At 42.6% G+C, this 24,204-nt stretch overlaps 3 protein-coding genes across 3 annotated transcripts; all 3 read right to left on the bottom strand.

The window, feature by feature from the left end:
• Positions 1 to 1,629: 1,629 nt before the first annotated feature.
• LOC124676373 (soluble starch synthase 3, chloroplastic/amyloplastic-like) lies at positions 1,630 to 7,221 on the bottom strand. Its single transcript, XM_047212448.1, has 14 exons — positions 7,195 to 7,221; positions 6,722 to 6,936; positions 6,318 to 6,588; positions 5,644 to 5,819; positions 5,463 to 5,570; positions 4,773 to 4,882; positions 4,044 to 4,146; positions 3,570 to 3,740; positions 3,335 to 3,463; positions 3,016 to 3,198; positions 2,761 to 2,892; positions 2,566 to 2,677; positions 2,355 to 2,478; positions 1,630 to 2,250 (listed from the first exon to the last, which is right to left on the bottom strand). Exons 3-14 carry the CDS (start codon positions 6,568 to 6,570, stop codon positions 2,118 to 2,120), a joined length of 1,734 nt encoding a protein of 577 aa, XP_047068404.1. The 5' UTR covers positions 6,571 to 6,588; positions 6,722 to 6,936; positions 7,195 to 7,221; the 3' UTR covers positions 1,630 to 2,117.
• Positions 7,222 to 13,685: 6,464 nt separating this feature from the next.
• LOC124677139 lies at positions 13,686 to 14,039 on the bottom strand. The gene has a single exon (XM_047213141.1). It carries the CDS (start codon positions 14,037 to 14,039, stop codon positions 13,686 to 13,688), a length of 354 nt encoding a protein of 117 aa, XP_047069097.1.
• Positions 14,040 to 19,773: 5,734 nt separating this feature from the next.
• Positions 19,774 to 23,760, bottom strand: LOC124674021 (myosin-3-like). Its single transcript, XM_047210060.1, has 3 exons — positions 23,386 to 23,760; positions 21,773 to 21,898; positions 19,774 to 21,694 (listed from the first exon to the last, which is right to left on the bottom strand). Exons 1-3 carry the CDS (start codon positions 23,758 to 23,760, stop codon positions 20,108 to 20,110), a joined length of 2,088 nt encoding a protein of 695 aa, XP_047066016.1. The 3' UTR covers positions 19,774 to 20,107.
• Between the last annotated feature and the right edge of the window lie 444 nt (positions 23,761 to 24,204).

Here is a 24,204-nt window from a genome sequence, read left to right as displayed (position 1 = left end):
ATATGTGCTACTTTTGGTGGTTGATGGATTCTTAACTTTGAGAAGATTGATCTGTTGTATTGTGATCCAAATTCATATACTAAAGGGAGGCTAACTTCTGACGAGCGGAGCGAGGCCCATCGCCGGAGGCTTGGGCCGAAAAAAAAAATGTTGTGCCCCCCCAAAGTGAAAAACTTTTGCATAATAAAGTAATGAATAATATACCGATCAAATTCATTGTAAACATTGAAGTTCAATACATATATCAGATTACAATACAAATAGTTCAAAACATGAAAAAAGTCTTACATAATAGAATATAGCATAAATACAAAATTACATCATTTCTTCAATCTACGGTTTTGCATTGCCATGAAAGTTTTAACAATGACATCATCACTTACATTAATGAACATCATTCGCTCGATAAATGTCACTAAATGGTTCAAGAGCTCATCACTTATACTATTTCTCAACCTGTTTTTCACTAGACTTATAGCGGAAAATACTCTTTCAACATTCGCCGTCGCCACCGGTAGGAGCAATATCAATTTGAGAAAAATGTAAACTAAATCATAAACAACATGCTTTTTTGTTTCAACAAACTTAATAGAGAGCTCACTAAGATGATCAACACATTTGAACCTATCATCTTTTCTCATGTCATCAATAAAGATCTCAGAGTTCCAACCAGTGTATATGATAATATGAATGCATCCTCCATGGGCAAATCTCAGACTTGGCACATACCATCGCGGAGGGCTCGAGCTGGGTACAGCGCACCATGCCATTTTTTCTAATTAAAAAAATATTAATATCATAAAGATATCAATTATGCCTAACCTCCACGATAACACAACACACCATTGCGTGGTTGATTGGTGGGCATCTTTGATCTCTGTATTGCAGACTAGGCATGTTGGGTCTCGGTATGCAGCGATGCAGGCTTCCGATGGCAGCCAATGAGTCAGTGCCTAGGCGCCACGTGAAAATCCGCACCTTCTGAGGTATCGGCGTCTTCCAAACCTGGTTCCATATGCTCCTTTCGCGGGAGAGACTTGTATAGGATCTTTCCATTAGGTAGGATCATAGGATCAACTCAGAAAAAACATAAACAGAATGCATATAGGTTGTATCTACAACTGCAAGAAATTTCAGCCTAAAATCTGATTTACACTTGAAGAAACAAAAAAGACAAATTCTATTGTGAATAGTGTCAGATCTGGTTGAGTAGTATTTCACACTATTCACATTCAGATTTATCTTTTTTGTCTCTCCAAATGTATGTCGAATTTGAAGTTGCAAATTTTTGGCGTTGCATATATAACATAGATGTGTGTTGTGATTTTTTTTCAGATTTTTTCAACATGTTTTGATTTTGAAAAAAAAATGATCTCATAGATCCTATCTAAGACCTGATCCTACCCTAGTAACCCCCCTCCTTTGGCCATCTGGTTTGGCAGTGCTTTGACCACGACTGAGAGCTTGTGACTTTGGCTGCATGCCTGCATACCCATGCGCTTTTCACAGTGAACACACCTGTGTTTTTTGAAATGCCAAGCAACAAAATCCTCCGTCTGCCTCTGGAGTAACGTGATCTGAAGGATAGCTTCCACATCATGGTGATAGTATGTCTTTGAGATGCCAAAAGAAAATATAAGGAGAGAAGTTATATTCACAATGGTCAGAATTTGAGATATCAACGTGATACACCATTTGATAGGCACTTTATTATTCAGATGAGGCAGAAAACCAACTACTACACGGAGCGTCGACCCTAAGAAAGCTAACCGTCAGCTTACACAATATGTACACATGAAGGACTATAGAACCGTAAGATGGAACATATTTGCAACAGTCGCGAAACCTGGTAGACTCTGGCCAGAATGAGCTTCCCAAGTGCCGCATTTGACATCGTGTGGTGCATGATTAGGGTATCGTGATCGCTGAATATAGTAAAGAGCTCGCACTTGAGTGTCTTGCAGATGCCGGAGAAGTAGAAGTCGATATTTCTTCTGAATCCCATATAAACCAAAAGAATGGCTTCCGGGGAACGGCATATGCAGCGAGACACTGGCATGTCAATGGAACCTGCCAAACCCACTCCCAGAACTTGACATTTGTTGTCAGCAAAAGTCTCAGTTCTTGCGGGCGGAATGGTACAGTTCCATGTAGTCCAGAGCAGGCCGGTTCCAGGACCAGTCTTGCTCCATTACCCTCTTGCAGAGGGAGTTGAACCAATCGCGAGCGTCGTACCACGTGGTGATCGCCCTGAAATGGAGAGGGAATAAATAACACCATGTGTGCCATTACAGTGCGTGCAATTCTGATGGGCTATACATTTTCCCTAAAGCAGAGTGATGGGTTATACTTGCCTATCCAGAGCGTAATCTACACCATTGCTGTCAGCTCCTTCGAAACTGAATCCGTTTGGCTCAAGGCCTTGCTCATGGGCCCGGTCCTTATCATCGTCGACGTCAAAAACAGTGTCATACAGGCCTGCACATAATGTACAGCATGTCTTTTACTGCTAACTACCAATTCAATAAAATGCAATGCCATCGAGATGTCAAGATATAAAAATACCTCCAGTTTTCCGAACAATTGGGATGGATCCATATCGCATAGCAGTAAGCTGTGTTAAACCGCAAGGTTCAAAAATGGAAGGGACAAGAATGAAGTCGGCGCCAGCATATATCTACACCAGGAGCATCAATTTTATTTAGCACAGATAAGCCAGTTCTAATGTATGGGGCTACTGAAAGAAAATTTGAGACTAACCAAATGTGACAATGGCTCGTCATAAGTTAAACAAAGCTTCACGCGGCCATCAAATTCACCATGAAGTTTTTTAGCTAAGTTGATAAAGTCACTTTGTATGCGAGGATCTGGAGCTGAGCCTAGTAAAACCACCTGTTGAAGAAAGACAATGTGCTTTAGTTTTGAAAAGTTGGGCAAAGTTAAATGCCAAAAAAAAAAAACGCATAGCAAGCTTGCACTTGAACATATGTGTTATCTATAAGCCAAATATAAGACCTGTCCATTGCGCTCAAGAGTTCGATAAATTGCATGTTTGATAAGGTGAATTCCCTTCTGGGCTGTAAGCCGACTAATGATTCCGACCAGAGGGGCGTCAGTTTGATGTAATCCAAGCCTATCCTGCAATGCCCTTTTTGCAGAACTCTTACCTTCAACAACATTCTCAGAAGTATAATAAATCTGAAATAGAATGACACAAAAGGTTGAGCTGACAACATCAACGACAGTACTAAGACTCCCACATTTTACAGAATCCAAATTGATAAAATGCATGGTTATGGAATATGATGAATATAACCGATGATCGTTACTGTACCGGGATGAAGTTATCATTATATGGATCCCAAATATCAGAATCAATTCCATTACGGATGCCATGGAATTTAAAATAGTGAGGAGCAATAGAACCATGCCCGGACACTTCCTTTGAATATGTGTCTGAAACCTGCATAAGGTGGCCAAAACAGTATAAAACAGATAAGAAATAAAATTTAGCAGTAGGTTGAAGGATCAGCTTTATGACAGGCATAAAGCAAAACACAGATACTCACAGTTGTAGCCTTATCACAGTGTGCCATTGCTTTGCCGATTTGATTTGCGCCAAATTCAAGATTGTGGATAGTAAATACAACCCGGCCATTTGGCAACCCGTTATGAACATACTGTTGCTTGTACAGCCAAGCAACTGGAGCACTTGACCAATCATGACAATGTATGATATCCTATTAGGATGACAACATGAGCTGTATGAGAAATTGAGATGTGGAAATACTAGCAACAAAGTAACAAAATGAAATTGTCGATTGATGATATACTTGCACAGTTCTAACAAAAAGACGCTGGTTCTTGGAATAAATTGGCGATGAGAAAAATACAGAAAGATTACTCCAACACTAATATAAGATGAGATCACATAATACATTCCCTTTAATGCATAACCAGCATGAGAAAAGAGCAAAACACCTCAGGAAAAGACCTACACAAGTAGATAAAAGATAATGACATGGGACATAGCTTGTACTTACTGGAGAAGAACCACTCTGGAGAAGAAACTCCAGAGCAGAGTGACAGAAGAAGCCAAATCTGCTTTCATCGTTCTTTCCATAGACACATCCAACCCAAAACATCCTGCAGCAAGAAAAAAATGTCAAAACAGTCCTCTTGTTTTTCCACATCAATGAAATTCCATTCATTCAGTAACAAAAATAAAGATGTCTGCTTTGCCTGAAGCCTCTATACATCTCATCTACCTGTGTACTAGCACAACAACTTGCAACAATTTAGTTCGAACAGAAGATGAAAAATATAATAACATCCTATCTAGAAGTTGGATGCCAACTCAAGCCACGCTCAACTCATTGAAATAAACAGTAAAGAAGCAATAAAACGAAACAAAAAATGCGGGGAACCAATCAAAAAATTTAAATAAAATGGAGGTTCTTCATAGGAAGTTCTTCATCTAGTTAGTTCTGGCTCTAGTAAAAAATGCTATTTCTTGAAGGATAACAGTTCCAAAATTTCTGTGCTGCTAGCATTTACAATAAGTATTTTTCTGTAAGATTTCTACGATCTATCCACTATCCATCAGGTCTTAAAATGTAATGACAGACAGGATACTCGTGATAAATAAAGGGTTCATCAACAAAGTGGAATATGAAATCTACAAAACCAAGTGTATAAAAAGAAAAGAGACAGTGCATGCAATAAAAACTGATAAATAGTTTATATTGGTCGAATGTGGAGTATAAGCATACCCATTCTGTGGTTCCAAGAAATAAACAGAGATGCCTTCAACCTTTCCAAACCATACTTTTATCTCTGTTCCACTCCAAGTAAAACTTTGACGGCAATGTAAATCCTTCACCTGCACGAAAAGAAAGGCAACTCAATAGGAAAAAACAACTATACTGATAAACGCCATCCCACTGATCAAGCAAGCACATAAAACACTATGAACAAAGACAAATATAGTACTCCCTCCGTCCATAAAAGGATGTCAGAGAATTGTCTAAATTCAGATGTATCCATACACTAAAGAGTGTCTAGATGCATCTAAATTTAGACAAAATTGCGACATCCTTTTATGGACAGAGGTAGTAGTACAATTAAATACTGCTACATGCAATTATAAAATAGACAAAAATACAACTTGTTTCTGAGAGAGGTGCTTCTACGCAAAGAAAGCGCAAATTCTAGAACATGTTGAGATTTATAACCACCCATTGAGTTACTAACAGTTGCTTCAGTATCTGCACAATTCAGTTTCTGGGAAGCTTTGGGACTCCAGAATCTATACTGCAATTATGCGAATGACATACACACATAGCGCCACAGAATAATTGTGTGCTATTATACTAGTATAATTCACTAACAGGCCACAATAAGACCAAAAAAAAAAGCAAGAAATATAAAGACACCAGGATAAAGTGCAGTGTACAACTTACATTGCTTAGGTTTAAACAGTCATACTTTGGAATAATGACCTCAACCTTGTGGCCTAAATCTTGAATAGCTCGTGAAAGACTAGTAACAACATCGCCAAGACCCCCAACCTGTTACAACATTGGTCATTGTTCAGCATGTCATCATTTTGTGTACCAAAAGAAGATTGTAAGAAACATTTACCTTTGCAATAGGAGCCATTTCTACTGCAATGTGCACAATATGCATAGGTGGTTCCTTTCCGATGGAATCAGAGACAGGAATATGGTAGTCCATCCCATTTCGGTTGTCATATGTTCCACCTTCTTCCGACTCAGAGAAAACAAAGTCCATCATGTATGCATCCAAAGGAACCCTAACTGGAAAACAGACAGATCAATCAAAAGAGATGCAAAAGGAGAAACACCCCCTCATAATACAAAATTTATGTACAGGCTAGTTGAAAGCACCAACTGAGCTACAATCAAAAATACCAGCAACAGCCAAAACAATGGTCCAAAAATAAGTCATGAAAGGAAGTAGGATTGAGTTCCACATAATTTGGTAAGTTTGAAAAGGCTCTGTTTTTCTGTTATCAGCATTTGCATCTCTTTTTGAGCTCTTCTGAAAAGGAAGTAGGATTGAGATTTTTTTCTAGTATACGGAGAAATTAGTATTTCACTATTTTGAGCTCTTCTGAAAAGAAGTATAGAAAGATTTATAGGAGCATATACATTAATGTAGAAATCATCATCGGATAATACAAATCCGGCAAGTAGCTTTGGATGAAAATATCTAGGGGGGTGGATCTAGTGGTACTTGATATTGTAATAACATGAAAAATGCTTCAAGAAAAGGTCACTGACAAGGATCCACACCTGTGGCTTGTAAGTGTGAACCATTTTCTGCATTCACCATCTTCTGTGGTGGCAAAGGACCACTTGGATGAGTCCAACGGTTAAATGAACATCTGAACCAAACTTCTGGACTTCCATTCAGCACTGTGTTAGAAGGATTGTACAGAACATCCACGGTGGTTCCTGCACGTACTTCAAGTGGCTCAGTATAGACAATGTGTTTCTGTGAGAGAAGAAACTCTCTCATAGTCTTCTCCTTTGTCTGAGCTTTCATCCTTGCAGTTATCTCAGCCTATTGCAACCAAACAAAAGGTAAATGTCAAAAGAGAAGAGAAATAATATTTTTGGTTTAATGTGTAATCAAGTATAGATAGTATAATACATATAGCCTCCTAGATTATATGCATTGATTCTCTTGAACTAACCCTTCTCCGACCAGCATCCTCCCTTTCTTTCCTGTCTTGCTGAAGCCTTTCAAATATCCTATTTTCTTCTTCAACCCAAAATAAATCATCAGATATGCTCTTTGCAACGGCAGCATGGAAATCTTGTTTTCCATTGTTATCATACTTCCTTGCATTCCCAGGAGGTCCATCAGCAAAAACCCAGTCCAACACCAATGCACTTTCAGGTAAAGTAACTATACAGGGAGTAAAGTCAAGTGTAAGCTATATGTATGAAAAGCAAAAGGAGAAAGTAAACAAATACATGGTATCAGACCTTCAAACTCATTCAGGAGTGAACACATATTTTACGAAAGAAACGTCAGTATGTAATTTAGAGGCATACACAATGCCTGAATTACCATGCTTATTTTATGTCGATACATAATAAAATGGCAGCACTATGACAATGTGAATCCTAACTCCTAAGAGATGGAATGTGTGAATTAACATACCAGTTGCATAGCACCAATCACCATCCTTTTCTTTAGACACGCATATTTGCCCATGAGTTGAAACGGGAGAGAAAAAAATGATGTGTATTCAAATTTAAGCAAATATGTACTCCACCCGTGAATCGCTACACGGCAAATGCCAGTTGCCATCTACCTGAACGCCCATCATCAGAACGTTCACCAGAACACCGGTGATCCGGCAACGACGAACCAGAGCCACACACTACAACGTGGACTAAGCTAAACCGATGTGGGGTCCAAGAGAGGTGAGACGGCATCGGGGTTGGAATGAGTGGGGGCAGGGAAGAGGGAGCTTGCGTGGGCGTGCAAGAGCACAGGCTACTGGAGGCCGGGTTCCACTGCAGCCGCACGCTCTGCTAATCCCACATGGCTACGGAGCAAAGCCAGTTGCCATCTATCAGAATGCCCATCATCAAAACGCCAGCGACCCAGCAACGACGAAATCCACTCATGAAAGATGCATCAAATTCAGAAACCTTTTGGTTTGTTTTACTCGTCAGAATTGCTTCTTTTATGTCGATACCATAATAAAATGGCAGCGTTATGACAATATGAATCCTAACTCCTAAGAGATGAAATGTGTGAATTAACATACCAGTTGCATACCACCAATCACCATCCGTTTCTTCAAATTTGACTAGTCTTTCAGCAATAGAGGGGCCATCAATCCAGTTGTTGTAACCCCCATGCAACCATATCTCATTTGTATGCTTTAGTGGTCTCGAGCTTCGATTATAGTATAATCTGACCCTATCCCCTCCTTTGTATGTGTTAGGCTCTATATACCATAGATTATCGGCGTATCTGCTGGCTGAACCCAACACATGCTCCAATCTATTCCTCATCATCTCAACCTCAGCCTTTGCTTGTTCCCTGTCAGCCTCCACTTTGGCCCTTTCTTCCTCCTTTCGGCGCTCTTCCTTAGCTTGTCTTTCCCTTTCAGCTTCTTCTGCGGCAAGCCTTTCAAGTTCCCTTTGCTTTTCTTCAAGCAGGAAGTCCTCAAATGAGTGTTCATCAATGTCACTTTTTATTTGCAGGACGAAATCATTATAATTGTTGTTTTCATAGACAGTGTCACCATTAAAGAACACAAAGTCTAATCTGTATGCCTGCTTGGGTATGTAGAGCTTACAACACCACCAATCCCCTGTTAGTTCGCTTTTATGTAGTTTCTCAGTGAAGGGGTTCCATCTCCAACCATTGAATGCCCCTTTGATAAGAATATCAGGCTGGCTTGCTAAGGCAGACATGCGACGATTTAAGTAAATATCAATAACTGAATCAGCTTTCACCACTTGAGGAAAAACAAAACACTTGTTCCCGATCGAATACGTTTCATATGCAAGCTCTTCAAGCCTTCGGTTTAGCGCTTGAGGATCAACATCCTCCTGTACCTGTTCTTGCATGTCTGGTTTATGCTCTTCTGCATCCTCTGTTATCATCAGTTCATCACCGGCAACCAAAGGCTCTTCATTGGCATCTTTACTTGCCCCGACGTCATCTTCTGATAGAGAAAGTTCTACTGCCTCAAGATTCTTTCTGGATATCTCATCTACTTGTGCTTCAGTGATATGCTCCTGTTCGCTAACTATGGTGGTTTGTTTCGTTGGATCTTCCCCGGTGACATGGACATATGACTGGCTTTGTTCAAGAACATCAACGACTGATATGTCTTGCTCACTCGAACTAATTACCGGTTTGTCTTGTTCGGATTGGTCCTGTCTTTGAGTGGTAGCAAGCGATGAACCCACCAGCGCACTTATTTTGCCACGGTACTCCTCAAGTTCTCTGTCAATTGACTGGGCATCCATGGAGGTGGAATCCAATGCTGAAGGCTGCTTCTGGTCAGGCTCAACCTCAGCCTCAGCCTCATCCACTCCCTCCAACTCCGCGCTAGTAGAAACATTTTCTGAGAAGTCCACATCAGATTCTTCTTGTGGGGTACTTTCCTGTTCTGTTGCTTCACTGCTGAGCGTCCCATTGGTTGTGCCAAGATCACCTTCATCTGCGCTGGTCTGCTCAATCTTCTCCGTGCTGGATTCAGCAGCAGGACTTGGAGCATATCCTCTAGAGGCCGTGCCTTTGGACTTGGGAGCTGATGATCTCGTCGGGTTCCTCTTAGGGTAATCTGAATAGCGCAATGTTACGAGAACATGAGCCAAAGCAGTATGGCCAAATAACTCAGACGCTGGCTTTTAACAAAATCAAGTCCCGAACCTGAACTGGCTACCATGCATCGAAAAAGCCTGGCTCTTGAAAATCTGCTGCACTTCAGGATGGACTGGGAAAGAACATAGAACTGTAAGTAAATATCACTTGCCTGAATGTCAAAGCACATTTTTGTACTAACTGAATTAATTATTCACGCGTAGCACCCCAAACTGCGTCAGGTTCCCACATTATTGCAACTAACAAATGGGCCAAATGCAAAGATTGCTTCATAGGATAGCAAAACTATCATAAAGTGCGCTCTAGATGAACAGAAAACACATTTGACAAACTGAAACAGAGTTGGCTCGCAGACGGCCATGAAAAAAAGGCAATCGAACTTCTCCAGACCAAAATGGGGACAACAACGAAAAACAGCAGTCAGGAACCAGATAGCTTCAGGAGACGCAGAGAAGACGCACCTGCGGGAGGCCGGCGGCGGGGCGCAGGACGAGCACCGGGCGGCTCCGGGAGCAGAACGGGGTCTGCGCCCGGAGAGCCATCTCCATTGCCCACCCAACCCAAGGCAAACCCCCGCCCGACCCTCTCCCCTGATCCCTCCCTCCTCTCCCCGCCCGCTGCACGGAGCTGACTCTTTTCTCCTCCCCCTCCCTATTTTAGTCTCTAATAAATCCTCGCATCGAAATGCGCTGTCCGTAGACAAATACAACACGCGCGAGCTCGATCGAAAGGGATAGTGCCTTCCCCCCAGTGTGCGCCGATTTCTGTGGGGCCAAGAAATTTTCGGCAATTCTTTTATTGTTATTATTGCCTCATCATGATTTCTTTCCCTCGTTTTTCCCCTGCCGGAAATGTGTGGACGGCTCTTTTCTTTTCTTTCGGGAAAACGAGAAAACGAAGATGGATGGGTTTCTCGGATCGGCTGCGCAGCAGGCATGTGGGCCCGGAGCTTGCGCTACGGGGTATGGATATGGACGGCTCTTGTTTGTCCCGGAGGGCACGTAGTAGGATGAGCCGTGTAGCTTGGGCAGCTGCCTGTGGCCTCTGGAACATTCGTGTACATCTCGCCATTTAATTTCACCGTTTTGATCATGTCCAAAACTATTTATAGCTCGCCCCCACCGATCTAGGTCACGGTACGGCACTCCTCTGAAAAACTGAGAACGGCCACGTGGCCTCCACTGTGCGACTGCATTAATTCCTGTTGTGTGTCCGAGCACATGAACACACGATGGAGAACCAAACCCTACGATACGAGCAAAACAAAAGATATTGAAGTGTTAACAATGACATCCAGTGGGTTTTGTGTATTGCGATAATATTGGATACATCCTGCTTAGATTCAACCTGTGAAGAAAACAAACGTGCCTGAGTTTTCTTCTCGCCTCTAGAATTACACGCATGATTCTTCTGCCACCTCCGATTGACCAAATGCATTGCACCCGCACATCTTGCTTAGCTGGTAATATTCCTCAGGGGAAAAGGTAAGCGAGATCTTGCCGCTGCATGCAATGTCGACTTAAGTAAGACATCATCAGGGCATCAACAACTCGAGAGTCAAAAAACATTACAGAGACATGCTCATCAGTTCTAACGGTATATTTTTCAGGCCAATGGTGCTTATTTTTCTTTGTGGCCAATATGCCACTGATGTTGCGGAACTGTAGACTGGAACTGTTGCAACGACAAGTGGGGAAAATGCAAGCTAAAGAGCTCATTTGATTTTGCCATGAAACTTCTTTCAGAACACATGCTTACGTTTCCAGGATTCCAGGGTAATAAGAACACTAAGACGTTAGAGAATTTGATGAGATGTGATCACCAAACAAATGAAGGTGGGACATTCTCTAGGTGACCAAGTGTAATTTTGGAACTAAAATGCAAACTACACATGTGTTACCACCAAACATGCTTTAGGCCTTCATATTGTTCAGTAGCAGATATGCGGACAACAAAATTACAATGAATTCTATGTAGACATCAGGCAGAAGAAACGCACGAAATGGTCATGTTCGACAATGGAGCAAGCACAAAATGGCTAAGCATGAAATACACATCAGAGCAAAGGAAATGATACAATAAATAAAAAATAAATAAAAAGAGCAAAGGAAATGCATGAATAGAGAAGTACAGTATTCAATTTAGGAACCGTGAATTCAGCATGAACAATAGGCTTCATACCATCACATCAATATTTTTATTTTGAGCACATAGCATCAATATTAGTTCAAGGGCATAATCACATACGCTATCCACAAGTATTGACAACATCAGAACAAGACATTGTGAGAGTGCTCAAATATTAAACATACTCAGGTCCATTTGATGCCATGCCCTGTTCTAACATTTTTCAGAAGCTATATGCAGACTGATAATTCTGAGATGCTCATATCTTCATACTGCAGGGATTACTACATGATCGGTACCATACTCATAAGAGGTTGTATAGGCTATTAGCAGTCCAGCACGGAAAGAAATTAGTAACAGAAACAGGATAGGCGTGAAAACAGGTCATACCAGACATATGCTTGTAGGAGTATTTGACTGCAAGTCTGCAACATTTGCACCTCAAACAGATTTCTCTTGGCAATTGTGCCAACTGCCAACAATCCAAGACAGGTGTACCGGACTATAAATTGGCTGCTTACAACAAGCTGCAGGCATCAAATAATTCAAATGGACTAGTAATGACAGGTAAATGAATACGTGAGTCAGCAAGTAAAGAACTTGCTGGATATCAATGTCAGCCAAAAGAAGCGGTAATGGAACAATAAAACAAATAGTAGTTCAACCTGGTAATATTCCAAAACCAACTGGTCACTAGTTTAGTTGGTTATAAACTGAGTAGGATGCAAAAGAAAATAAACAGGCAAACAGCATCACTCCTTATTTGCCATTACTAGCAGTGAAATTTAGTTGGCCTCTATCCACATAAAAATTGTGCAATCAATAAACTAAGTGAAGAAACTAAAGGAGCTTGTCTGATATAAAACATGTCAGACCACAATAATGAAACACCATCAAGGATACGAGTCATGGGGATATAGGACAGTCAGACGCCACATAATCCAACATAATCCAACTGGTCACTTTGTTCAGAGATCAAGCATGATAACTGCGAATGATGATTGCAGTTGAAGATGCTTGAAGCTGAGCAAAGATTAAATGTATGCATATTACAGAAAAGGAAGGCTATAAGGGCAATAATCGGCAAATACCACAAGATGCCAATGTCCAGCAACAAAATAAGGAAATAAAGATGTAAGAGTGTTTCTTAACCAATTCTGTCAGCATGAACTGTTGAAATAAACCATACATAAGCAACAATAGCCTGCTACTGAACCGCTCACGCCAAGATAGATGTAATCTAAACCCAATGAAGTTGAACTGTAGGACAAGGAACTTGCCATTTCTAAGAGGTTAGCTTCATGCTGATTTGTCCATTGTTCAAAGAAATCACATCTAACAAGCAATTGAATTCCCTTAGTACAGCATATATGTGCCTATTAGAAAGCCCAGAACAAAATATCCTGGTTTCACAAATCACTCAGTAGATCGTAGCAGGCAAGAACAACAAATTGACAGTTCTCTTCCCCATATTTTGCAACTACACAAACCTTTGTGGAACTATATTCTTTATCTTTAAACCAACACAATAATGGAACAATATTAAGGATTTGGGTCATAGGGGTATAGGACAACCACACAAGACATAATCCAACATGTTTAACAAGTGATGTTAAGCACCTTTGTTTAGAGATCAGACATAATAATTCTGAATGATGATTGCAGTTGAATATGGTTGGAGCAGAGCAAATATGGCAAGGTAAGCTGTATCTACATATTACAGAAAACAGAGATAAAAAGGGCAACAATGGCAGAAACCAGCAATTATTGGGCAATACCAGAAGATGCAGCAACATAATAAGGAAATAAAGATGTAGAGTGTTTCTTAACCGATACTGTCTGCATGAACTGTTGAAATCAACCATAAGCCACAGTACTGCATATAGTATGTGCCTATTGTATTCTGAATTCACAAATCAAAGAGTAGATCGTAGTAGGAAAGCACAATAAACTGATAATCGTCTTCACTTTCTTTGCAGTTACACAAACCTTTTACAGAACTATGCTTCTTTATACTACTATTTGTTTTTTCACATCAAATCGGTACACACAAACAAGGCAAACAATAACTGTAAGACATCAAACTATAAACTGAACAAGGCAGGAGCAGATCCCTGAATCTACATGTATATAGACGAACGAACTAATACAACACGGCGAGAGGGGGCCCTCCTCTAGTGGGCGGCGACGACCATGTCCGGGATGTTGAGGAACTCCATAACCGCCTCGAAGGGCAGGTCCGTGCTCGGCGGGGGGAAGAGCGTGACGGCCTTGGCCGCGGTGAGCTTCTTCCGCTGCGGGCACCGCGGGGAGAGGAGCCTCGACGCGGGCACGTAGTAGGGCAGGAAGGGCCCCGCCGCGGCCGCGGGCGGGGGAGAGGGGGACGGCGAGGGCGGCGCCGGGGCCGGGCGGGAGGCGCGGCGGAGCCTGGCGTCGCGGAGGCGGGCGAGGGCGCCGGGGCGGAGGAAGCGGAGGTGGTCGGCGGCGGCGGCGGCGGCCGGGGATCGGGGCTTGCGCGTGGCCGCCATGTGGGCCGGTGAGTGGTGGATTTGGTGGCTGGTGACGGGACGGGGAATTGGGGCGGCGGTATTTGAAGCGGGGCTAGGGTTGGGCGGGAGGCTGGAGGCGCCTTTGCTGGGAGCGAAATGTTTTCGGGAAAATTCGTGCGTGTTTACATGCAAATTTGGCTTGGTGTTCCGACGGAGAATGACGTGTGGGTTCGTGTTCTCGTGGGTCCCGTGTGGCGGTCTGATGGGCGGCGCGTCTTCGCGAGGGGAGCGGTTGCCAGGTGCGGTCCGTCACGTTTTGAAACGGGACGGCGGCGGGTGGCGCGTGAACGGTAGACGCTGTATTCACTTGATTATTTTTTGGAAGGGAGAACATTTGATTGTAGACTAATATTACTCCCTCCATCACTAAAAAACCTGCTCAATTTTATATAGGTACAAAAATATATAGATATATTTTAATTATATATACATCTATGACTAGAAAAGGTTGAGCATCTCTTTTTTTAGCACGGAGGGGTATTACAAAATCTTCTCAATTGCATCCAACAAACAGGTCACGGCCATTCCTACGCTAACAACAGAATGTATTCTCTTAAGGTGTGTTTGGTAGATTGTGTAACTGATCTCATACAAATTAAGCTGAGATTTCACCACATATTTAGTATCTCGGCTGTGCTCACCCATATTTGGAGGAGGCGCTGCGAGGAGCCGAAGAAGGCAGTGTTGGGTCACGGCCATGGGCCGTGCTGAGTGACAGGAAGTCCTAGCTTTCTAAATGACACAAACATTAAAGAAACAATGTGAACTTCTTTACATGAGTAAGGTCAAAGTGGTATTGGATTAGGCTGTTGGAAATACTGCATATGCAATTACTGACTTTTTAGTGTGTGTTAGTCGTCTAATACTTTCTTATGTTCGGTCCCAGCTGACCCACCAACTATGGTATGAAAGAAGTTTGATTAACCACTATTTATTAACCAGTTTGTGCTATATACAACTTCATGTTGTTCAAATCAATTGTGTGTGTCCGATATGGATAAAATAAAAACACATAACTCCATTTATACCAAACTTATTTACTTATTTATGAATGGCTTTATCGACATAATGTGTTAACTAGTATACTTTCTAATATTCTTAGACCAATTAGCCACACAACATCGCTTACAAATTTTAAGATACAATGTTATGTATTTAATTGAAACGTTCAATTTTGCTCATAAAATTATATTTCACAGCAAAATAATGTTTCATTTTTTCTATAAATTTGTTCCATGCATTACTTAGAAAACATATATTTAAGAAAAATAATAACAAAAAAAGCAATTCTTGGTGGACTTATATGTAATCATAAATATGTTATAGTGTATACATTCTTATGCATGTAAATATCTTGGTACAGATTTAAAGTATACAGTACATCTTTAGCATTAAAATACTTGTCGATGCTAGTGCATGAGTGTATGAGATCTCCACAAGTGTCGAGATCATTCACATTAACCTTTTTTTTGTTCTTTCATGGGAAATAAATTTAAATGCCTCAATTTCACGTTGTTCATGAGGTTACACTGTTGGTTGGTAACACCGGTTACCCGTGTTTCTTCGTATTCGTGTTCTACCAGAATAGGGAGTAAAATTGGTTTCAACAAACACATAGGAAAACTTGAAACTTTCTAGTTTAGGATCTGAAACATGGCCAGAGATTTGATGCACATGGGTACTCGTGATCTCGTTTTTCAAATAAATAAGATATTATATTTTTAAGTTTCAAAAAATTATGAAACAAAAATCTGCATATAGCCAATAATGTATCCCACAAACGTGTAAAATATCAATTTCAAATACTTTGTATTTTAAGCTACACAAAAAGATAAATGTCCAGATCTGAGTAGTCATTTTCAAATCTCTAAAAACATGTCAAATTTTGTTATTTTTATCTAGCACAAAGTAAAAAAAAATGGGTTGAGATTTTGCATGATAGTGATGAAAATCTTCAGAACTATTTTTCAAAAAAATTAATAACTAATAAATATATTTTTTTAAATGGTGAAAGAAACATGGAATTACGATCAGGTCAACGTCGCCGAAAACCATCGCCAATAATCGGCCGAGCGTAGTTAGCGGAAACCGTCACACACGGGACGGACGCGTGACTGGAAAACACTTTGTTAATTTCCGTTACTGAACTTGGAGGTACCAGTTCAGGACGAATGAGGCCTGAATGCCTAATCGGCTAATCCCTTCTTGGAAGAGATGAACGTAGCATGTTCTTCAGAGGAGAAAGGCAAAGATAGGTTCTTGGTTACCGCGGTTTGCGCCTTTTCACAAGCCAAGACATGGAAACAAACCAGCCACATTGAGAGTTGGAGGAGCATATGTAGGGAGAAGTGAAACACTATGAAAATGCTAACAAAAATCGTTTCCGGACGTGCAAGTTTATTTGGGAGGGAAATGTTTTCGTGGAAAATTCGTGCGTGTTTACATACAAATTTGGCTCGGTGTTCCATCAGAGAATGACATGTACATGGGCCCTTGTTTCCGTAGGACCCATGTGGCGGTCGTATGGTCGGCGCGTGCTCGCGAGGGGAGCGGTTGCCAGGTGCGGTCGGCCACGTTTTGAAACGGGACGGCAGCGGGTGGCGCGTGAACGGTCGTCGGACTCGCGTAGCTATGGCCGAATGCGTCGATCGTGTCGATCAGTCGGCCGACTCTCTTGGTAACACTTGAAACGGGGAAACAATTACTGTAGTTATATGCTTATTATCTTTGATCAAATTTTGCATCATTTTTCTGTAGTGCTGCTGTGTGCTCTAAAATTGGAATATATAGTGTTTTTATCCTAACAACTTACATTACCTAATTTAGGCATAGTTTGACAACAACAAAATTCTAAACTGAAATATAGCAATACCATAGCATTTTAGTGACTGCCAAAGCGAACTATATTTTTTCTCTTGACTTAGTTTTAGAAAATAAAAGAGGGTCAGACCTCTTTATTCGATACTTTAAAAACCACAGTTTTAGAGTTTTAAACCCATAACATTTATCGGATCCAAACACCTTAAAGTATTTTAATACTTTCTTATTTCTAGAAACTGAGGTATACCGTGAACACTTCGTAAATAGTTTGATGCCAAACATGGCCGTAGTCTTTGCCTCACATACTGTTCACCACTTTGCATTACTAAATCATGAAATGAGTGCAACATCAGTTGTTCAGGATTTTCCGAAGATAGATGTCGTGTAGGTTGTTTTCTTCTTCCTGTTATGGTTTCCTTTCCGTGAACATCAGGAAGAAATGGGAAAAAAACTGTGTGTGTTTGAATGTGTTTATAAGCACCATGTAGCATTGCTCGTTTCGTTAATGAAATTGGGGGAAAACTCATTTTCTAAATAAAAAAGGGCAAGACCGGTTCAGATTATCTCGTTTCTTCTTCGCTTTTTTTCTATCCGATTTAAGATTTGTCGCTTTGTTTTCAATCGGGGTTCTAAATATGTGTTAATTCTGTAAAGGCATGCATTGAGTTGATTGTTTTTTTACGGAAGAGAGAACATTTTATTGTAGAATAATATTATTACAAAATGTTCTCAAGTTCCTCTAGCATTTGCACGTCATGGCTATTCCAGAGCTAAACGGCGGAATGTAATCCATAGAATGTATTCCCTTAGTATCTCTTCACATGGTTCAGTTAGCATTTTGGTAGCATAGAGGTAGTAGCTTGTCACATTAAGTACATTTTCTTGACTAGCTATTTTTTGAAAGAAGTTTAAAGAAAAAAAAATCAATTTTTTTATCTAAACTAATTCACATATACAAGACTATTTATGAACCATTTTCTGTTCTACACAATTTCATGGTGATCACTGAATTGTGTGTGCTCGATCTGGATAAAATACAAACACATAAATTCATTTATACCAAACATTTTTACTTTTTATGGATGACTTTATCGACATAATGTGTTAACTAGTATCTTTATCTAATACTCTTAGATCATTTAGCCGCAAAACATCATTTACAAATTTTAAGATATTATGTACTCAATTGAAACTTTCAATTTTGCTCAAAATAAATATTTCGCAGCAAAAACTTCATTTTTTCTATAACTTTGTTTAATGCATTGCTTAAAAAACATTTGGTTCTACTGAATTTCCCTTATATCCAAGTAACATAAAGGCAATCCATGGTGGACTAATATGTAATCATAGATATGACATAGTGTATTCTTATGCATTAAAAACTATTTTAGTATATCTAAATATCTTGGTAGAGATTTAGAGCATACATCTTTAGCAACAAAATACTTGTCGATGCTAGTGCATGAGTGTATGGGATATCCACAAGTGTCGAGATCATTCGCATTGACCTTTTTTTCTTGTTCTTTCACGATTTTTTTCTTTAATACTTATGCCTTAATTTCACGTACAAGTGTCGAGATCATTCGCATTGACCTTTTTTTCTTGTTCTTTCACAATTTTTTTCTTTAATACTTATGCCTTAGGCCCTGTTTGTTTGGGCTGGAGCTTGAGCTTTTACTGCTTTTGGGTCTTTAAAAGCACAAGCCCAGCCAAACACCTAACTTCTAGGCATGGGCTTCTACAAGCGCTTCTCACATTTACACTTGAAACCCATAAGCACGTCCCGGGGTACTTCCTGCAGCTTCCCGTGGCTTCTCACTTATAAATCGAGAAAAAAAATTGCATCTTGAGAAAAAAATTCAGATGCTTAGTTAATTTATATTTTATAGTAAAATCTTTTTAAATAGAAAATAATAAGGAAAATAATATTTATTATTATTAAATAATAAGGAAAATAATATTTTTTTATTATTAAATAATAAGGAAAATAATATTTTTGTTATTATTTTCTATTTTACATTTGACCAGTTTACAAACAGTCCTGGATGCAGTTTGCCAAACAACAATTTTACATTTGACCAGCCATCCAGCTCCAGCTGGATGCAGTTTGCCAAACAGCAATTTTACATTTGACCAGCCATCCAGCTCCAGCTGCTTCTCAGATCTTACCAGCTCCAGCTGCTTTTCGTTCAGCTGCAGCCCAAACAAACAGGCACTTAATTTCACGTTGTTCATGAGGTTCAACTGTTGGTTGGTAACACCCGTCACCGGTGTTTCTTCGTATTTGCGTTCTACCAGAATATGGAGTAAAATTGGTTTCAACAAACACATGGAAAACTTAAAACGTTGACCAAGGGAATAATCTCTCCCTAGACTATACGTTGTTAGGTAGAAATGAGACTCTCCCCGCGGATGGACGCTAGGATGATAAGTCACACCCGCGAAATTACCGCGTGATGGGGATTCAAGCCCAGGTGGGCTGGTTGCGCACTCGCCTTGCCTTGCCACTGAGCTAGAACTCAGTTCTCAACACATTAGAAAACTTGAAACATTCAATAGTTTAGACTCTGCAACATGGAATTACAATCTAGGTCAACGTCACTGGACACTATCGCCAAAATTTGCCCGAGCGTAATTAGCGGTTAGCGGAAACCGTCACAAACGGGACAGACATGGAAAACACTTTGTTAAATTGTCATTTTCGAACTTGTCGGTACCAGTTCAGGGTGAATGAGGCCTGGCAAAGATAGGTTCTTCTTGGTTACAGCGGTTTGCGCCTTTTCACAAGTCAAAACATGTACTATCTCTGTCCATAAATAGATGTCAAAAGTTTATCTAAATTTGAATGTATCTAGTCACGATTTAGTGTGTAGATACATCCAAATTTAAATAAATCTTTTCCCAGACGTGCAAATTTGTCTGAACATTGCTGCTTGTTTATGTCTATATTACATCATGCTGTATCTACACCGTAGCCTATTAAGATGAAACCATATCCCCAGAACGAAGGTAAGATACAGAAGCAGCGGGGCTCCAGCCGGCCCACAAAGGCCGACTTGATCTATTTGTTCTTTGGACAACAATTACAGCTTACAAGTAACTCTAAGACAAGAAAAATACAAGTGATTCTAAGACAAGAAAATTGAAGCATCGAAGTACTCCTGAGATTATTTCTTGAATTTAAATTCTAGGCTTGCAATGTTTCACCTCCTGTGGTTCTGGCAGTTCTAGATCTTCTGCTTGAGCACTTGGCGGAGCTGCAGCTTCTGGCTCACCATCCGCGCCTCCATGAGCTTCTCCTTCAGGCTGTGCTTCTGGGACGTCCGCGGGTACTCCATGCAGCCCCTGAACCCCCGGTTGAATTGGATGTTCATCGAGTCCGGCGAGCTCCATTGCTCGGCGCTTGGCGGACTGAGGCCTATCTCTTGAATACCGCTTTCGATGGTGGAGTGAGTCCCGACCGATAGCCGTACATTTGATGATCTGCCGTTCAGTGCCTCCATGGCATCTTTCTTGCAGACATCACTGTTCTTTGGACGAGACGACTTCCAGAGCTTTGAGATGGCTGACTCTTTCTTCTTGGGCTGGCTCATGGTTGTCAGGTATGCATCAGCCAGATCATCCTTCAGCTTCTCGATCTCACCATACTCGAAATCGGTTCTGCTGGTCCAAGAAATGCTACCGTCAAAGATCTTGTTGACTGATGACTCGCTTCCGTCGGGTGAACCACTTGAACCCTGCATTTCCTCGTGGCTGATCGTTTCCCAGCTGCTGGCATCTCCATCATCACTCTCATTGTGAGGTTTTTTATTAGCGTACACCTTGGCCGGCTTTTCCAGGAACATATCTGTCATTGCGCTAGCCTCTTGGATTTCTGATTCACATACGGTGGAGCTGTTGTTGTAGCACTGCTCGATCTCCTTAATTACAGGCTCGTCACTTGGGCGCAGCTCTTCAAAAATGGAAAATATGTCTTCTGATGCTGCTGGTGGCTCATACCTGAATTCAGTCTCCTGTGCCCTGACTGACTTGATCGTCTGTATTATTTTCTCTGCTTCTTCCACCACCGTGACGCCTCCTCGAGAACAACTGCATGCTGCAATAAAAGCCTCAACATCCTGTTGCAGTTTGCTCAATTCTGTGTATTTGGCATCCAAAGTGAGTTTTGCATCGACAAGCTTCATCTGCACCCGTTCTTCACGCCACACCTCAGCCATCTGTAGCATCTTCCGCTCCTCATCCACCTCCTCTCGCAGCTTCATGGAGTCATGTTTCAAGGCCTCGATCTCGGCTTTGTCTTCCTCCACCTCCCTTGCTAGCTCGTTGCACACCTCCTCGGTGAGCTCACGTGTCTTCCTCTCCTCGTCATACTCTTGCAGCAGCTGGTTTGCCGACATCTTGGTCTCTTTCAACTCACTGACGAGCTTCATGTTGATCAACTCCAGCCGCCTCCTGTTCTTCTTCTCATGATCAAGGTTTGCCTTCATGTCTTCAAGAACAGCACGCACCTTCTCATGCTCTCTACTCTTCCAAGCTGCTTTCTCCTCTGCAAGTTTCTTGAACAAGTGGTCAAGTTTCTTCTTAGTCGAGCGGCGCTCACTTTCCAGCTCATCCACCCGATCACGTGCTTGCCGGAGTTCCAACTGGAGGTTAGCGACATAAGATGCATCCTGCTGCTCGTTCAGAAGATTTAGTTGGCTGGCTATCAGATAGGCATCATGTGATTCCATCCCTTTCATGCTCTCAGGCTCCCATTTTGTTGCTTTCTCCATAGTGGTGACAGGTAGCATAGGTGAAGCACCATGTAACTGTACCTGAAGAATTGAACCCGTCAGATCCTACGAATGAACTTACATGAAGAGCAGTCAAGATTACGGTTGGCTTATACTCACCTTGTGGAGCTCTTCACTCTTTGGCTGTAAGACAGAAATGGGGCTTGAAATCTCATTCTTAAGATTCTGGTGACGACCCACAGTATTCTGTTTAAGAAGCTGGACTTGTAGATGCCTCGGGATATGCTGTCATATGTCAAATAAAACAAAGTAAGTCGCAAGCAGAAGAAAATCCATCAGTTTGTACACTAAACCTGTCGATACATGTTCATTCCCAGTTCAAATATTAATCAAATCCACCCTAAAATGTTCCAAACCCTCAATCAACCCCCAAAACAGAGATGATCTGCGTGTATTCAAGTTACTGTTTCTCACTGTGTGGCTGTTCGAAAGAGACACAAAAGGCTCCCACGATCCATGTACGACCAAAAAGGTGAAATGCTCGAAAGACATCCTCAAAAGACAGAGAGAATCTATAGAGGGGAGCAAACTATCATGACATGCTGATGCAGACCCCCTTCAAATGAGAGCATGTACAGTGAGTTCAAATTCCAACCTACATTGCTACATCTACAGTGTAGTGAACATTCATTGCATTTAACCAAAGATCCAATCAAAATCATCTGATGGAGCAAGAATAGTCTCCAATTCGATGTGAGAAGCGGCTTTACATGGGCCAACCTAGCTGAACCCTTGCTGCACGGCACACGAGTTCAGTAGCACAATCATTCCGGCCCTAAACTAAACAAACAAGATTTGGACCGCAGCTATCCAATCACGCCCACCAATCCATCCGCCAGATCCAAGCTCCAATCCGTGCCCTTCCCACAAGCCATCCGCTGGCTGAAAGGGAAATAAATGGCTCCTCACCGGCAAAAGGGCAAAAACATACGGACGACGCATTTGCGGTCGCACGGGCCTGGAGAGGGGGATCCTATGACTGGGCCCCGGTTCGGGATCACATGACGAGATCCGACCGCAGAGAAATGCAAGCGCCTTTCGGATCAGTAAATTCGTGGGACAGCCATCACGGCCATTTCCTCTCTTCCCAGTGGGTGTCTCCATTAAATGGAGGTGTGCTTCAGCCTTCAGCGCGACGCATCAGCGTTAATACGGCCACTAAATGCGTCGACGCTGCAGCTGGTAGGGGTACTGCGCGTACTTCAGTGGGGAGAATGGGAAATGGATTCGTAGATTTGACTGCGGCAATCGAGTCAAGGCACTGCAAGCAGCTAAAACAGGAAGAAGAAAATGCAAATAGCAGAAAATGCCCAAAACGCCTGCTAGAGATCTGTAGCTTCTAGAGCTGTGTGGAGTGAGTAGGCTTGGACCAACAATCTCTAGAGTTTTGTTGGCAGCAAAACATTATGCCAGTGCGCAAGTAGCCAGAGTTCCATGTCTGGTTCCCATTGGTTCAAGATGAAAACATCAAATCCGAACAAAAATCTATGAAACAGTGGAAACATCTTAGCTGGATTTGACTACGGCGATTCGCTAAACACGCCATGGTTAGCTGGAGTAGGGCGCAGGAAACAAACTGTCGGCAGGCAAAGCAACTCGACAAATCGCAGGAAGCAGGAGCTTCCAATGAATGAGCGCATCACCGCGACACCGCTCTCAGTTGGAGTAGAAACGAATCCAATGAAAAAACAACTGCACGGGCAGGCACGCACCTCGAGCCCCACGTGAACCCTGCCCTCCCCGGCGCCGCCGGCGGCGCCTGCCGAGCCACCGACGACCGCCTCCGGGGGCCGCAGGCGCCACACCCCGGCGGCGAGCCTCCTCACCGACACATCCCGCGGCGCCTTCTCCCGCGCGCCGGGTCCGGGTCCGGCCGCGGACGCCTTGTCCCCGCGCTTCTCGCCCGGCGCCCCATTGCCGGTGCCCGTGTCCCAGCGCAGCAGCGGCGTGGCGGGCCCGCTCCGCCGCCCGCCGCCCGACCCCGGGGCCTTGAGCGCGCGCCGGCGGAGGCGCCGCGGCGTCCGGAGCGTCGGCGCGGGGGGCGGTGCCGCGGTGGCGGTGGCGGCGGAGCGGTTCCTGGAGCTCATGTTGTGCGGGCAGGGGTTGGCGCGGGGAGCTCCCGCGACATTGGAGAGAGGCGAGCGCGGCGCGGAGGTGGAGAGGGAGAGAGTCAGAGAGACGTTGGGTGTGCGGGTGGCAACTTGTGCGCAGCGCGTTGGGGAACGGGGTGTGGTGGGGTGGAGTAAACTAGAGAGGCTAGGACGATGCCGCAGTGGCGTGGTGTTTTGGCCTGGGGGAGCGTGGGCGTGGAACGGTGGAAGTGGAAGGACGGATCTGGGCCTGGCCGCGCCGGGTGGAGGGATGGGAACCGCGAAGGGGACTCCTCTTGTGGGTGTTTCGACTCCGGTCATGCAGCAGTGTGGGATTTTTCGAAAGAGGTAATTGCACCAGAGGTACAAGAACTTGCATCTTATGTGCATTTTCATACAACAACTTTCAAAACGTGTTCCACTCATACAACAACTTGTCCA

Source organism: Lolium rigidum, chromosome 7 (genome assembly GCF_022539505.1).
Source record: "Lolium rigidum isolate FL_2022 chromosome 7, APGP_CSIRO_Lrig_0.1, whole genome shotgun sequence".
In the NCBI taxonomy this organism is placed as follows: Eukaryota; Viridiplantae; Streptophyta; class Magnoliopsida; order Poales; family Poaceae; genus Lolium; species Lolium rigidum.
This window is presented reverse-complemented; position numbering and strand designations above follow the sequence as displayed.